The 18,126-nt window shown below is 39.0% G+C and overlaps 1 protein-coding gene across 7 annotated transcripts in view; it reads right to left on the reverse strand.

Annotated features, from left to right (window-relative positions):
- The window catches only part of CDIN1 (CDAN1 interacting nuclease 1), a 273,955-nt gene that overhangs the window by 176,825 nt on the left and 79,004 nt on the right, over window positions 1-18,126 (reverse strand). For all 7 annotated transcript variants that reach the window (XM_019442633.2, XM_019442634.2, XM_019442630.2 and 4 more), the window contains 2 exons: window positions 4,836-4,915; window positions 4,432-4,481 (listed from right to left, as the gene is read on the reverse strand). In XM_019442633.2, coding sequence (XP_019298178.1) covers window positions 4,432-4,481; window positions 4,836-4,915 — 130 coding nt within the window. The remainder of the gene's footprint in view (window positions 1-4,431; window positions 4,482-4,835; window positions 4,916-18,126) is intronic.

Raw genomic sequence — 18,126 nt, forward strand, 5'->3', positions numbered from 1 at the left:
CCCCTCTTTTAAAACAAAAAAATTTAATTAAAAAAAAATTAATTCTAGTAGAGTTAACATACAGTGTTATGTCAGTTTCTGGTGTACAATATAGTGACTGAACACTGCCATACAATACCCAGTGCTCATCACGACAAGTGCACTCCTTAATCCCCATCACCTAGTTCACTCATCCCCCCACTACCTCCCCTCTGGTAACCATCAGTTTGTTCTCAAAGTTAAGAGTCTGTTTCCTGGTTTCTCTCTCTCTCTCTTTCTCTGTTTTCTTTTTTTTCCTTGGCTCCTTTTCCTTTGTTTTGTTTCTTAAATGCTACGTATGAGTGAAGTCATAAGGTATTTGTCTTTCTCTGGCTGGCTTATTTCACTTAGCATTATGCTCTCTAGATCCATCCACGTCCTTGCAAATGGCAAGATTTCATTCTTTTTATGGCTGAACAATATTCCGTTTTGTGTGTGTGTGTTTGTGTGTGTGTGTGTGTGTGTGTGTACGCGTACGACACACACACACTGAATCTTCCGTATCCCTTCACCTGTTGACCGACACTTGGGCTGCTTCCGTATCTTGGCTGTTGTAAACAATGCTGCTATAAACATGGGGTGCAGGGATCATTTGAATTAGTGTTTTTGAATTTTGGGGGTAAATACCCAGTAGTGCGATCGATGGATCATAGGGTAGTTCTATTTTTAATTTTTTGAGGCACCTCTATACTGTCTTCCACAGTGGCTGCACCAGTGTGTGTTCCCACCAGCGGTGCACAAGGATTCCTTTTTCTCTATGTCCTCGCCAACACTTGTTATTTCTTGTCTTTTTGATACAGCCATTCTGGCAGGTGTGAGGTGGTGGCTCACTGTAGTTTTAATTTGCGTTTCCACTTGGGGTATCATCTAATTTAACTTTCACCACCACCACATGAGTAGGTACTACTCTTAGTCCCATTTTTATAAATATGGAAAGCAAAGTTCAAGAAGGCTGAGGAACTTGCTGAAGGTCCCATGGCTGGTAAATAATTAAATCAGGAATAGGACTTAGGGGTACCTGGCTGGCTCGGTTGGCAGAACAAGCGACTCTTGACGTCAGGGTTGTGAGTTCGAGCCCCACGTTGGGTGTGGAGATTACTTAAAAGTAAAATCTTTAAAAAAAGGAATGGAAGTTGGAATTCTGCTATATTTTCCAAAAGGATGCGCTTGCACAAAGTCTGAAAAGGAGTGTAATCCTATTCTGGTACTTTGACTCTATCAAGTGCATTTGGCAGTAATTATCTAATTCTCCATTGGGTAAGTCAATATGGTCACACCGCTCCTCAGCTTACCCCATCATGCACTGCAAGAGTCCAATTTAAATGAAATAAAATTTATGCATTATTTGTTAAAAAAAAAAAAATTCCTAGAGAATCATCTGCCCTTTATCAACACATACAGGTTAATACCATTTAAATCATAATTCAAGAGATGAGGCCACTCATGTCCACCATCAAAATGTGCCCCAACTCATAACTGCATTTTTCCTTCTGTTGTCCCCTCTCTCCACTATGCACGTGGCTGTGCTTATTTAATTTCTAACTAGAAAAAAATAAATAAATAAAGGAACAAATTTTCAAATCATAAACTTTCACACATTTGCAGAGTCCACTGAAGACATCTGCTGAAGATCTCTCAATGGTTTCTCATTAGTAGGGGCATCCCGCATTTTAGAACTAAATTATTTACTTCTAATCCACATAAATGCGCTCTCACTTTTATTGTTGTAAATTATTCACATCTCAAATGTTGAATCATGAAACGGAGGTTACTGATGGTACAGAAATGAAACCCACAGCATTTTAAGCTTCCTGCATCAACCTCTTTCCTTGGTGCTCAGTTTAAGTCTTTGGGTAATAGCTGGGTCCTGGAGTCACACTTTGGAAAGGTGAACTGGCTGGTTTCTCACACCTTTTGTGTCCGTGAATACATCTGTGGCAGGAAAGGTGTGGATGGGCATGGCTGTGCAGGAAAAAATGTAGAAGACACCAAAAGAAAAAAAAGAAAGCACAATGACAATGTATGTACTCTTTGCTACCGTGCTTTTCGTGATGTCTTATTTGTAAATGACCAATTTACTTTATTCTACTTACACAAATGTCTACATGTAACATTTACATAATGGGAGTAAAAAGATTTTGCACCTATTCTATTTACTAAATGTGTACTTTCTTTCTCACAAAATGATGTAATTTACCGACAGTAAGCAATGTAAACATTACTAAATTATCAGAACAACATACAAATAGCATTTTCGCTCACACGGAAAACTACTAATTTTTATTCAGTGTGAAATAAAGTAATTCCTGTGGATCCATCTAGGAAACATCTATGCAAGCATATTTACATTACACGAAACTGCTACTACCTCGGTGCAAAAATAAAATCAGTTCTCTATAAATTTCCCAGCTTGTTTTATTTTGTGTGGTGAAAGCAATCACCGATTTGAAATTTTGCAAAGACATGCTTCTTGATTATGCTTTTCTTGATATAAACATATAAAAAACACAAAGTCTAGAAAACAAAGCTTATAAAAACAGTAATTTTACTGGCAATAGGCATAATGGAACTGCAAAATTATAATCTAGTCAGTGAATGCAATTTATAGACATACATCATTATCTTTATCAATTGAAACCATGTACTACATTAAATTCTATTGGCAATAACACAGCCAAAAAAGGAAAAGTGAATGATGGCAAAAATGTAAAGAAAATACTCTGAACAGAATTTATAATGCTCTATAAGCAGAAAACACTTAGACTTTGTCTATAATAATACCTATTATTGATGTATGGCAGTGACCATGGGGCAAAACTTGTAAATAACCTCACAAGCCATTTTCTTAGCCAGCAATACAGCAATCTAGTTTCCCGTAAGCATCTCAACTATTACTGAAAAATAGCCTCCTGGCATTTACAAAGCAGTTGACTTCATACTTAGTCCATGCATATATAATTAGATAGTTATATTTAAAATCAATATGCAATCCTTCAAAAGACATTATGCTTTTAAAACCTTAACTTTAAATTGATTTTTAACTATTTTATGTGCTTTAAAATTAACATGTAATTCCGCCCCAGATACTCTGAGATGGTGTTAGTTGTTATACAAATGTGCTAAACTTTATCACTGTAGCAACATGAGGTTGGCACTCCTACAATTTCTAATGCTATCATTAATTTTATACTGAAAATAGAAGTATAGTTTCACTTTGGTCTAATAAAAAGGCAAGCTTATGGCAGGGCTGTGATTTTATTAATTTAAACTACATTGGTGGTGGGGGGGACACACTTGAAGAATAAATATATAAAGGACTATCATTTAGGTAGTGAATATTCTTACAAGAGGGCTCTGTTCAAAGATTGTTTTTCAAAGGGTAACTTTATAAAGAAAATGAGTTTCTTTACAAAAATTTTACGGAGTCTAAGACTTTGTGAAACAAGACGGGATATTAACACACACACACACACAGGACTTTCAACACAAAGCTTCCTGACTAGTCACACTGAGTCTCAAAGAGTCAGAGTGCTACCCATACTCACAAAACCTATACTAGGAAGGCCTTTTACAGTATTAAGAAATGTGAGACACATGGACTCAGGTGGAATAGGATTTTCATTTAAAAAATTACTAGTTGTTTACTCTTTAAATAGCATTTTTCCACCAAGGGGTATCAAAATTCTCAGCACTGCCACAGTACTGCTAAAGGTATTGGTGGATAACGTCCTACTTCATGAAGTAGTGAATGTTTGCTCAAATCCCGTTTCAAGAAGAAAGTATTAACTCTTTAGTAATCTCATGTCTCTAATGAAGAGTGACTGGACACCTGTTTTTATAGCCTTAAATTCAGTCCAGAGGGAAAAATTAGCTTGGTTTCTCTCAAACTGTTTATTAGGGGTCCAAATGGCAGCTTGGGCTGTAATCAGCATTTAAGCAACAAGAATCTACTGCCCTTTCAAAAGCGATGGCCTCCGTGGCATTTTAATCACTTCCTCCTTTAACTCCAGGCTCCACATTTATTCTAGGGAACTCAACTGAATTTGGCTCATTTTGTATGGAATTTCGTTCTCTCTTTTTTCAGTGTTCACTGGATTGGTGAGAGACATTCCCAGACAGTAGGCCACGTGCTTCATGATTCTGTCCCTTTAAACTCCCTGAAAACGAAGCAGTTTGAGATAACGTGTGAATGTACAACTGCTGAACTGACAGCCTCCCGTGGCCCATCTGATTTTCCTTAAGCTGTAGAAAAGGATGGTCTGCAGTGACCCTCCAGTTGATTGAATGTAAAGTAGAAGGGTATGAAATGTGTTTTGTGAAGCAGAACTTTATGTCAGGTTAAAGCTAGACACATCTCCTCCACTGAGTCTGAGCTCGTCAATTGTGCACCTAAAATTTTATGGGAAAGGATACTGTTTGATGCAGTCTACCAGTGGTCCATAACAGCAGTCGTTCACGATGCACTGTGGATAAAACACAGAAGGGGGTCTGGGGTGACTATGAAAAGGGTTACCGTTAACTAGTATCCTAAAAGCAGTCATTATTTTCCTTGAAAAAATAAAATAAAAAAAAAAACCCAGCTATCAAAAGGCTGTTAAGATTTAATCACAGAAAACAAAAATCGCATGCTTTTTATTCACTATAAAAGCAAGCTATTAAAAAGTGAAATGCTCTTCTCGCAAATATTGCATTGCCATTTATGGTGCACCCTGACCTCAGTGATAGTTTATGATGACAGTAATTAAATGAGGTTTAAAATCCTTTACTCCGCTAGGCAGATAGCACTGCCACTGAAAATAGACAGCTGTGATTAATACCTGATAGACCTGATTTGCTAGAACTCCATCTGGAATCTGAGAAGGGTCCCGTAGCATACTATTTATAACAGACTTGGAGGCTGTAGGAGAAAAGAGATGAACTGTTAACAGTCAACATACTTCTAATGCAGCATGAGGACTGACATGTACCTATATACACACAAACTATGCAAATGAAAACATTACTGATACTAATAATTTTTTCCTTTTTTTTTTAATCGAAGGGAAGCTTTTAATTAGACCATTTTGCCAAGTTTATAAGCCACACTGCCAGATTTGAAGATGACCTAATTTTTCCAAGGTAAATTAACAAGTACAGACCTAAAGCATATGTCTCCTTGCAGATCAATTAGCTCTGGAAAAGCCCGCTTGGGGAAAAAACACAACATGAACAATCAGAGAAGAAATGTTTACCTTTTGCAGGTTAAGTATTTTCTACCTAAGCAGATGTACATGGAGAACTTAGTGAAGGCAGGTCGGATTTCAATGATGTCAATAAAAACAACTTTTAGCCACGAAAGCATCTCTGAATTCTAAACCTTTCTAAAATAATTCTCATCAATTGCCACAAAATATTATGTCCTGGTCCCAGATGAGAAAAGTAGGTAAGGGGCGCCTGGGTGGCGCAGTCGGTTAAGCGTCCGACTTCAGCCAGGTCACGATCTCGCGGTCCGTGAGTTCGAGCCCCGCGTCAGGCTCTGGGCTGATGGCTCGGAGCCTGGAGCCTGTTTCCGATTCTGTGTCTCCCTCTCTCTCTGCCCCTCCCCTGTTCATGCTCTGTCTCTCTGTGTCCCAAAAATAAATAAAAAACGTTGAAAAAAAAAAATTTAAAAAAAAAAAAAAAAAGAAAAGTAGGTAAAACTGACTAACAACTGAAAGAAACTTAAGGAAGGAAAAAAAAAAAATATATATATATATATATATGTATATATATATATATATATATGTGAATTTTATCCCAGAATATGCCTCCTCATATCCAACTGTAAATTAAATTGACCTTACCCCAGGAAGTACTACAGAAGAACGGCTAGGGGAGGCATCTAACGAAGAATGCTCTATCAGATCATACCCTTAGCAAATGGAGGCAAGAGATTCTGGCCCTGCTGTTTTCTGTAGGCATGTGGAAGCCAAGATAACCAGAACTCCTCTTCCTCTGCAAGGGAAGAAGGCAAGCCTCTAAATTAAAACTAAGTCAAGTGGTGCCTAGGAATCAATCCTTCCAAGTCCTCCAATGGGATGATTCCCAAACATCCAGCAAAACGGCTTAGGGTCTATCCACACAAACACAAACTGAAATGCATATTGGACAATTCTCTAGTTAATAGAATGAACGCAGACCACAGATCAACATCAATCACATGGAGATGATTTTAGTTTTTTTTTTTTTTAGATTACTATGTTCTTTATCAAGTTCAACACCATAAGAACACTGACAGATATGATAAATGTTAGTAAATACTGTGTAAAGAAATAAGGAAACTACATCTTTTTCACTTAAGCACAGCACTGAGTCCACAAAGAAAAAAATGCAATACACTTTTTAAAAATTATTTCCTATTGTTTAATTATTTCCTATTCTGCACGCTTATAACAACGTTTACATACTTAGCCATTTGTAAACATGTGTTTGTAACCGCAAGTGTAGAAGCCATATCTGGAATCCTAAAAAGAGCATCATCACCAGAGTAATACTAGCCAGCCCTATCTCTACAACTAGCTCTTCAGCCTGGGCAAAGTTGTGGAACACGGAACCTCTCAGGCTCACGGTCTTCTGTAGAAAATGACAATACTATCTAAGCGAACCACCTTCAACCTTTCTCGTGTGCCTCAGGAGAAAAAAAGCAACAATGGCTGTCTTGTTGATGTTGTCAAGTTTAAGTGATAGCAAGAACCGAATCAGGGGCACCTGGGTGGCTCAGTCGGTTAAGCATTGGACCTGGGCTCAGGTCATGTTCTCACAGTTCGTGGTTCGAGCCCCGTGTCGGGCTCTGTGCTCATAGCTCAGAGCCTGGAGCCTGCTTTGGATTCTGTGTCTCCCTCTCTCTGCAACTCCCCTTCTCATACTCTGTCTCTCTCTCTCTCAAATATAAATAAACACTAAAAAAAAAAAAGAACCAAATCAAAGTTAGGCATTTGCTTCACATAAGCTTAAGTTAGACTTTATTATCTCTGTAAAAAATGACCATGGCTATGTGGTACAAATACTGGGAAAATGAAACAGCCAATCTTGTCACTGTAAAAGAATAGATTATTGCAAAAACAGTGTTAAATAGATAGTAATGCACCTGCTAACTTCACTCGATTTTCCCAACTTAATTCTAAGGCCTGGCCAGCTGGAGGGGACCAAAGCAGTTGCTCATGCATTTGGTGACCTTCTCTGAGGGTTCTCTCTCTGGTTGGCCCCTCAGTTACCAGACAGTAATGACAGACACATTCTTTTAAGGTACCCATGATGCCATACTATGTCTCCAAGAAACAACAGCACCTTCCCCACATGTACTTGGTTATAACTAAGATGTTCTACTGTTCTTACACCATATAAGGAAAAGATTATCAATCTATAAATGGACAGATAACATGATCAAAAGTTCTATCCTTTGGAAAATTACTGACCGCATATCAAACTGTATGATAACTCAAGGCAAACCATAGATCAAAGGCTCTTTTTTAAATAGAGGAGAGAAGGGGCGCCTGGGTGGCTCAGTCAGTTGTGCATCCGACTTGAGCTCAGGTCATGATCTCACAGTTCATGAGTTTGAGCCCCATGTCAGGCACTGTGCTGACAGCTCAGAGCTGACAGCTGCCTCAGATTCTGTGTCTCCCTCTCTCTCTGCCCCTCCCCCACTCTCACTCTCTGTCTCTCTCTCAAAAATAAATAAATGTTAAAAAATGTTTTTCTTAAATAGAGGAGGTAAAATACTCTAGGATATAAGAAGATGAAGTCACTTATTTTGTGAGAGAAGAAAAGTAAATATTATAGAAAAAAGAAACTAATGACGTCGTAATTTTCTTCACAATATAAATTTTTTGAATAGTGCTTATCAGAACTAAGAATCATAGCCAATAAGTTTTTTTTTAATTTTATTTTATTTATTTTATTTTTTTTTAACATTTACTTATTTTTGATACAGAGAGAGACAGAGCATGAACGGGGCAGGGTCAGAGAGAGAGGGAGACACAGAATCTGAAACAGGCTCCAGGCTCTGAGCCATCAGCACAGAGCCTGACACGGGGCTCAAACTCATGGACCGCGAGATCGTGACCTGAGCCAAAGTCGGGCACTTAACCAACTAAGCCACCCAGGCGCCCCAAGTTTTTTTTTTTAAATAGCCTGAATATATTGAATAGAACACTATTCAAATCAGAGAAAGCTTGTGAGAACAAGTCAATCATTTTAAATTGAATACTAAAAACTATGTATTGAATCCACATTCATTTTAAACTCAGTAAAATGTCTTTTCCTTTCCCTATTTTTTAGAGCAAGACAGAAAGTGATAATAAATAGGGAGTCAAGGCCTTGGCCACAGACCCAGGATATGCTTGGCCCCCATTTGCAGATTTTAGCACTTAAGCTTCATAAAAGTCTACCTGTGTCTCAGATCCAAGCCAGAGAGTGCAAACTTACTTTTACACACATACACTGAAGCTAAGAACCGCCAGAGGGATGAGCAGTATCAAACAGGTAAGGAAAGGCAGTTGGACAATCCTGGAATGGCTAAGAATAAGAAGGGCTCAAGGAAGCCAGGGCCTTTCATACAAGCTGTCCCTGGGCCAGCTACTACCTAAGCCCACGTTGCATCCATCTTTTTTGACCATATGTAGACAGGAGGCTTAGGTCTTCCATAACCTTTCCTAGATGCATTCATCTGTTGATTTTTCAGTTCACCCCTGTCACTGCTTCAATCGATTGCTAGAATTTCAACTTTCTACCAACCACGTATAAGGCAGGAATACATGAGTCACTTGGGGCTACATGCACAAGGACAGGAGAGAACTGGTACCTGTTAAAGCATGCTACAGAAGACAGGCAATAGGCAATGTCTGGACTAAGGCATAATGCTGAAGATTATGATCTGCTTTCTGTGTAATATTTCTTTTTTTTTTTTTTTTAAGTTTGTTTAACCTGAGAGAGACTGAGACAGCACGTGTAGTGGAGGGGCAGAGAAGAGAGGGAGAGAGATAATCCCAAGCAGGCTCTTTGCTGCCAGTGCAGAGCCCAATGCAGGACTCGAACCCACAGAACTGGGAGATTATGACCCAAACTGAAACCAAGGGTCAGAGGCTTAACTGACTGGGCCACCCAGGCACTCCTGCTTTCTGTGAAATATTTCAAGAGCCAAAAAAAACAAACATCCATGCACCCACCACTCTGACTTAATGTCTGGATCTTCAATTAAATTTACCTTAGATAGTCTAATATTAATTTGTGTAAACTTTTTTATTTATCAGTCTTGCTAGAGGTCAGTTCATTTTTTCTAGTATTTTTAAGAAACTAAATTTTGGTTTCATTGATTCTCTCTACTGCTTCATTCCTTCCAATTTCATTTAATTCATCCTTTTGTCCTCATTATTTCTGGCTTTCCACTTTGAGTTCATTGTATTATTCTTTTACAGACTTACTATCTTTGTCATATAAAATTTTAATCTTTTAACATATACTTTTTAAGGCTATAATTTTCCCTCTAGATTCTGCTTTAGCTACATGCTCCAAGTGTTCTTCTTATTTATTTATAAATATTTTATAGCTTCCATTATGATTTTATCTTTGATCTATAAATTATTTAAAAATTTATTCCAAATTTCTAATTTGACCATACTGGTCAAAGTATGTGATGCTTATATTCATTTGGGGGTATCTCTTTGACTTCCTTTGGTGTCTTCATTTGCAATCAATTTTTATAAATATTTTACAGATCTTAAAAAATAATAAAGTTCCTAATTTTCAGATACAGGGTTCAGTTATGCCTAGTAGGCCAAGATTTTTCATTGTATTATTTAAATCTTCTGTATTCTTCTTATTTTTTCATTAATTTTAAACAGACCCATATCTAATCTAATCATAACTCTTTTGTAATTCTGAGTACAGTTGACCCTTAATCATATGGGGGTTAGGGGCACCAACCCCCTGTGTGGTTAGCAGTCCCACATATAACTTCTGACTGCCCAAAACTTAACTACTAATAGCCTACTGTTGATAGGAAGCTTAACTGATAACACAGTCGATTAGCACATTTTACGTTATATGTATTACATACTATATTCTTACAATAAAGCTACAGAAAAGAAAATGTTAATAAGAAGATCATAAGGAAGTGAAAGCATATTTACAGTACTACACTGTATTTATTTTAAAAAATCAGCATATAAATGGACCCATGCTGTTCAAACTCATGTTGCTCAATGGTCAGCTACATAAGGAATTTAGAATGCACTCACTCCAATCAGGAAGCCCCGCTTCCCCATAAGCCTGCATGTTATTGTGTCTATTGTTTTTATCTAACCACCTTGTTGGTAAACATTAAGTCCTTAGTTTTTGTGAGGGCTAATTTTATGCCAACTTGACTGGGCCACAGACAGGGTGCCTAGATGTTTGACAAAACGTTATTCTGGATGTGTCTGTGATAGCGTTTCTGGATGAGATTCACAATTCACATTTGAATTGGAGTAAAGCACATTGCCCTCACCAAGGTGGATGGGTTTCATCCAATCAGTTGAAGGCCTGACCAGAATATAGAAGATAAGTTTTTTCTGGCTGATTGCCTTCAATCCGGGACATCAGTATTTTCCTCTGGACTCAAACTAAAATACTGGCTGCTCCTGGATCTCAAACTTGTAGGCCTTTGGACTGGAACTAAACCATTGGCTCTACTGGGTCTCCAGCTTACCTACTGTAGCACTTGGGACTTTTCAGCCTCTATTATCACATCAGTATATTCTTTATAATAAATCTCTCTCTCTCCATATACATATATACATATACCACACATAACTGGTTCTGTTTTTGAGTACTCCAATGGTCTCTATTTTTTTACATGTTTGATACTTACTTAGATTTATGAACATTTGCCCATTTCCTCTTTCAGTATTGCTTTTTGAATTCAGCTCTCTGCTTTTGTATTCAATATCTTTGCTAGTAAAGCACCTATGTATTCATTCTTTCAGATGGGACCAATGAATAGTAAAATCTCTTAGTCTTGTTTTGCCTGAAAATAACTTATTTCTCACTTTTGAATGATAATATAGCTGGGTATAGAATTATAAACTAAGAGTCATTTTATTTCAACCCTTTGAAGATACGAGTTCACTGTCTCTTGACATTTGTTATTGATAAGAACTCTCCTGTCAATTTAATGATAATCCCCATAGAATTAATTTGTCTTTTATCTCTGGCTCTTTTAAAATTTTTCTTTGATATTCAACAGTTTCATCACTGTGTGCCTGGACATGGCTCTTTTAATTTAAGTTTGCTTGGAATTAGCTGTTTGATGAACTTACGCATATATGCCCTTAACCAGTTTGAAAATTTTGAGCCATTATAACCTGGGCTTCTATTCTCTCCTTCTGGAACTCTTATATTAGACATCTATCAGAAGGCCTTATTACTGTCTCCTATGTTTCCTACTCCTATAAAGTGTTACTTCCTTTCTATTCATCTCTTTTGTTATATACTAAAAGTGCTTTCCTTAGAGCCATCCTAAAATTCACTAACTTTTATTCTAATTCTTCTAATTTTCTTCTAATCTTTTTTCTAATCTAACACTTCACTCATCTAATGAGGTTTTCACTTCACAATGATATCATTTCCAAATTTTATTGTTGTTTTTTTCCAAATCTATCTGCTCTTTTTTCATACTAATTTCTATTCTTTCCATTATCTAGTTAGTTTTTAATTTATTTGATCAGCTTATATAATTTTTTTTGGTTTTAAAATGTCATCTTATAGATTTTCTTATCTCCAGTTCATGGTATGCAATTTCTCTATCTGCCTCCCTACCTACCTATCTTCTATGTAACGTAACGTTACATAACATATAACATATAACATATAACATATAACATAACATAACATAACATAACATAATATAATATAACATAACATTAGTAGTGTTCTCCTCACTTGGTTTGTAAATTGTTAGTATGAACTTAATTTCAGCAAGAATTGTTTGACCTGCACTGTGGAAATAACCATGACAGTGTAGTTTCATGTTTACTTTTGCAGAGACCAGTTTTATTACTGATTTCTGAACTTGGGCTTCCTGTACTATAAACAAGAGCCCAGGTTTAAACCCAAACCCACAAATGGTGCTGACCTATTTCTAGTTTCTCTCTACAAATGCCCCACAACTCAAGACCATATATAGGAGGCAAGCTTCCTCATCATTTTCTCCAGGCAAGTGGTATTTCCCCAGCCCTTTCCCCATGGTTTGGGCTGTCTGTGGAGGTTCACTTCCAGCTCATCGTTGTGCATCTTTCCCTCTGGGGAATTAAAATCTCAGCCCCAACTCCTCCTGTCCTTTTCTAAAGCTAACAACTCTACAAAGTGGCCCTACAAAGTGAGAGCCCCAGTTTACCAATCTGAATATACATTCTCTCTCCATTCCTTACAACTAGAGATTGAATTCCTTTTGTTTGAACTTGGTTTTGTATTTTAAAAGATTTTTGTTTGTTTCTTTCTCCAATCATTTCTTATGTCTTTGTCATGGAAATATGGCCCATCAACAAAAAGCTCCTTCTGCTATGTTGCTGAAATTTTTAGAAACTTCTTAGTAAATTCCAGGGAAAGCCTGTTTTCTTGTTAATTTCTGTGGAGTTAAACGTTATTTAAATATATAAAGAGAAGATCCTTTTGACAAATTGGAGCCACAAACAACAGAGAGAAGGGCAGGTGGCCAATAAGTGGGTAGGTTGTAAAGTGGAGCCACCTGTGTCACCTCCAAAGTCCGCTCTGCTGTGGAGGGTCTGGCTGGGCCAGAGAACAGCAGGAGGGTCACTGGTGGCTAGAAAATGAATTGTTACCCTGACTCCTCCAAAGGCTGCTGCCACGTCACAGGCCAAAGTACCATGATAATCGTCAAGCTTCACAACTCGTTTCTGCGGTTTGAGAATCGGTTCCATCAAACTGTCAAGTATAAACCCATGTTTTTGGAGGGGGAGGCTTTAAACAATAAGCTCTTAACATGCTCATGATTTGGCAGTTTAAGCTGGCTTAATGGAGATAGCTTCTCTTAGCGTGACATGGCTTGGAGTGGATTATCTGGGTGCTGGAGGGTTCCCTTGGATCACGACTCACTCACACGTCTGGCAAATCTGTGCTCGCTTCCACCTCAGCCGGAACTACGAGTGAGGCACCTTGATTCCTCTCCATGTGGGCCTCTCTAAGGTCTGCCTGAACTTCCTCTTGACAAGGGTTCCAAGAGCAAGCACCCCAGGGAAGCAGGCAGCAGCTTACAGTTCCTTGTGACCTAGCCTCAGATGTCACACAAGACCATGTTTCTTTACATCTTCCTCAAAAAAGGAAAAAAATGTGCCTTCTGAAAGCAAGATGAACTTGGAAAACTGTGCAGTCTGACACTTTCAAATGGAGAGGCAGCATGGAACGGTGGTTACTAGCTGAGCCTACAATCAAGCAGACTGGCCTGGTTCTTCCACCCACTAGCTCCATCATCTCAGCAAGTTAATTAATGTCGGTGACCCTCAGTTCCCTCGTCTGTAAAAGAGTGTAACACCGGTGCTTACTTTGCTGGGCTGTTGTAAAGATGAAATAAAATAACACACGAAGCACATTTAACATGCTCCTTCAGACTTGGGCAGCTGAAGCTGTCATCCTATTGCTTTGGCTGAGTTAGATCATGGCGCAGCATGCATTCTGCCTCTCAACACTGCATTATCAATACATACGTCACTCGTTACCTTCTATTGTCAAGAAGGTAAAAGAAGAAAGACTTCATGAGATATGTATAGAGTCGGGGGGCTGTTCTTACCAAGTATATGATTGCCGCAGCCTTGGAGAGATAGCCAGAAGTGACTCTGTCCAACAGGCAAAATTGGACAATGCCAGATTCTCCCTTCTTACACGCCACCCCTGCCACGCCCCTCTGTGGCAGTCAGGGTACAATGCGGAATCCCATCTGTCCTTGTGAAAGAACCTGGGAGAAGTCTTCACACATTTGTGTGTATTAGCTCACCGTGCTCTCACTCCATGGAGGGGGGGTGGGGGACAGCGGCTGTATTTTAAATCTTGTCTATCACCACATAAGGAGGTTTTTTCCCCTTACTTCAAGCACCAGCAATCAAGCACGTAGAGACTTTCCCCCAAGTCACTGACATCACACCCATCTTTATAACTCTTCCTTTCCTTGGCGTAAGCTCAAATAAGCGGTGAGCCACTGCTGGAAGGAACTGGGGCAAATAAGCAGCTACATCCCCTATGCTCTGAAGGTCCCCGGAAATCCTGCCCGCTGCCAAGAGTGCCTTTTGACTAGGTTACACCTGAGGTAAAACCGAGACTAGACCCTATCTCACTGGGGCCTCTGATCTAAGGTCACAAATAGGTTGAAGCACAACAGGTGAGCCAGCATGGGGCTGACTGTGTACTGGCTGGCAGCCAGCAGGAGGAGAAAAAGGATGAAGTAAGAGATGGATGCTACTGCGATAAAGACGAGACGGGCCGTGTGGAAGGAAACTGACGTGCAGACAGAGAGTGCTGTGAGGACCTAGTTCTCCCTCCAACAAGAAAATACAATCGTTGCAGTTAAACAGTTTGTGGGGAAATGCAGCTGCTCCCAGAGTGCACCAAGAGTTTGCCTTTTCACGCAGCTCCTGCAGAGGCTGGGCTCCACAACGGCTAAGCCTAAACTACCAGCTACAATCTAATCTCTTTAAATGCTGGCTCAAGGCCTTTGGCCATCCAGGTTTAAAGGTCCCAGGTTACATGTCCATGGGAGCTGGCCTGCCAATGTCTTTTCTGGACATTTTGAATATTGCCTGTGGCCTGCGGGAGCTTCCTTACTCTTGCAGTTGGAACTATTTCCCCTGGACAATTCCAGGCAGCCCACTAGCTCTCTCACCGCACAAAAGTGATCTCTAAAGCAGTCTAATCCCATCTGACAATCTACATAAGCACTATCTTTTAACATGAGGGAATCTTATAGGGGCAAATTAAATTTTGCTAACTAGCACATAATCATGTAAGAAATAACTTCAACTACAGTCATCAAATAAAAAAGGTATCATGGGGACGCCTGGGTGGCTCAGTCAGTAAAGAGTCTGACTCTTGATTTCGGCTTGGGTCATGACCTCACAGTTCGAGAGACAGAGCCCCACCTCGGGCTCTGCGCTGACAGCATGAAGCCTGCTTGGAATTCTCTCTTTCTCTCTCTCTCTCTCTCTCTGCCCCTCCCTTGCTCGTGTGCATGCTCTCTCTGTCTAAAAAAATAAATGAACATTAAAAAATAACATAAAAAACAAAATGTTTCAAAGAAGTTATTATGTAAAGGCCAAGAGGAAGATGTCTCTAAAACAGGAGTCTACACACTGATCAGATTCTTGTTTCAGGCCACTACACACCATCAATTCTTATGCCATAAACATACACTCAACAAGTATTTATTAAGCATCTGATTAATGCCAGGAGTATACTTAATTCCACCCCTCCTACTCAGCCACCTCCAATTCTACTCTCCAAATCTGGAATGTTCTTCCTTATCTTTCCCTCAGCCAGTTCAATTCTCACCTCTTCCAGCAAAATTCCCCCTTGTTTCCAATCTACTTGCTCTCCCCTACCTCATATAGGGGAGTGAATTCATACCGTTTCCCAATCATTTGGCATTTGATTACACATTACTTTGTCATCTGTTGACAGGAGATTGATCAAGATGCCAAGACATGAAACCACGACACGCTTAAAAAAAAAAAAAAAATCTGGGACACCTGGGTGGCTCAGTAGGTTGAGCGTCGGACTACGGCTCAGGTCATAATTTCACGGTTCATGAGTTCAAGCCCCAGATCGGGTTCGATGCTGTCAGTGTAGAGCCCACTTAGGATCCTCTGTCTCGCTGTCTCTCTCTGTCCCTTCCCTGCTCACGCTCTCTCTCAAAAATAAATAAAACATTAAAAATTTTAAAAATCTTAAGGAAAAAGGGATGTTCAGCACGATATAGAAAAAAAGATGCTGCATTTTCTTAAGGTTATCTGTAAGTATCTGAGGGCTTTTTCATGGAGGATTAAGTTCAACCTCTGGTCACCCCAAGAAGATAAGAGATAATTTTTACAAGTTTATTACTGGTTCTGAAGGTAGAAGGTTTCAGATTTCAAGCTTGGCTTTCAGTGGTCCTATGTTGGTCTGGTCTACATAAATCCTGCTTAACCTTTTCTTTCATTATAGCCCACCGAAGGAGATTTTTTAGACATTTTTTCCTTAATTTTCCCCCTTGAAATTTTAATGCCACAAGTATATGGCATATCTGTTAAAGTGATATCACTCCATTTGAGAACACGTGGCTCATTTGGAGGACTAAGGAACAGTTTATGTGAGGTTGCTCAGCAAGCTGCTTACCAGCAGAAATATTTCTGTTATCATCTCAAAGTTGTTCTATACGAGTTACTCCACAAACTGCTGAATGAGTTACTAATGAACTACTCAAAATTCAAGTCCTGCCTATATTCCCTACTGTTACAGTAATTTTTAGTCCAATGGATTTGGCTTAATTTGAACTTTTCTCATTATGGATGAGTAGGTCTTAAAAAAAAATAAATACAGGGGCGCCTGGGTGGCTCAGTCGGTTGAGCATCCGACTTCAGCTCAGGTCATGATCTCACAGTCTGTGAGTTCGAGCCCCGCGTCGGGCTCTGTGCTGACAGCTCAGAGCCTGGAGCCTGTTTCAGATTCTGTGTCTCCCCCTCTCTGCCCCTTCCCCGCCATGCTCTGTCTCTCTCTGTCTCTCAAATGTGAATAAATGTTAAAAAAAATTAAAATAAAATAAAATAAAATAAAATAAAATAAAATAAAATAAAATAAATACATACACACACACACACACACACATCTTTCAGAAAGTTTAGACTAAAAACACGTAGGACACAATGGGTCCTTAAATGTTGACAACATCTAATGCCACGTCTCTCAAAGAGAAGAGTGCTTAACGCTGGCATAGGCGTGTGAAATGACTTTCTGAGCACACAAAACATTTTTTTTCTTTAGCAGTTATGGATTATTTTTATAAGTACTTTCTGTGTATGGCAAGAAATTCTAGTTTATCATTTAAGGTAGAATTATAAATTTCCTCTCTAAAATAGAATTAAATGACACTTAAAAATTTTCAAATAAATATAGTATATTTATTATAGTACATGTGGTACAATATAGATATGGAAAAACTGTAAATGTACCCACCAAATTTCTAAAATTTCAGAAACACTAGTTTAATATTTGTACAAAGTCAGCCGAGTACTCAGGAAGGTGGGGGTTACTCAGTCTACCCTACAGCAAGTTTTCATTTCTAAAAATGAACAATAGCCAACATTTACTGAGTGCATACTGTATGCTAGGAATCATTTTAAGCTCTGCACAAGTATTAATTCATTGAATGCTCAGAATATATCTCCAAGGTGGCTATCCACATCTTGGAAATGAAGAAATTAAGACACGAGGAATTTAAATAATTTCCCAAAGTCCCACTCCCAGTCAGTGGTGGAGCCGTGATATAAATAAACATAGTCAGTTGGGATCATAATTACCAGTCTGTTCTTCTTCGGCACTATTCCCTCATGGTTTTCAAAAGTAACCGGAAATGTTCTAGATTAATGCATCCTAATTCCACAAATAACTCAAGTTTTCCAATGGTATTCCTCCTCCCTCCTAGACCTCCCTCCAATTCAAATATTAGCCATTACAATTTCAATACACTTAGGGGCGCCTGGGTGGCTCAGTCGGTTAAGCGTCTGACTTCAGCTCAGGTCATGATCTCACAGTTCCTGAGTTCCAGCCCCGCATCGGGGTCTGTGCTGACAGCTCAGAGCCTGGATCCTGCTTCGGATTCTGTGTCTCCCTCCCTCTCTGTCCCTCCCCCGCTCACGCACTCTGTCTCTCAAAAATAAATAAACATGGAAAAAAATTTAAAAAACAATTTCAACACACTTAGTGTTCCAGATAGAACAAATATATGTCCACAAAAAGAAGCTGAGCTCTCTGGTCCTAGCTTATGGGAGCTCAGCACATCAAATAACACTGACAGTTGAGTCACAGGTGAAAAGAAGGCTAGCTCAAGGTCAGGGGAGAAAGCTGATAGCA

This window comes from Panthera pardus, unplaced genomic scaffold (genome assembly GCF_024362965.1).
Source record: "Panthera pardus isolate Hobbes unplaced genomic scaffold, ASM2436296v1 HiC_scaffold_24, whole genome shotgun sequence".
Lineage (NCBI taxonomy): Eukaryota > Metazoa > Chordata > Mammalia > Carnivora > Felidae > Panthera > Panthera pardus.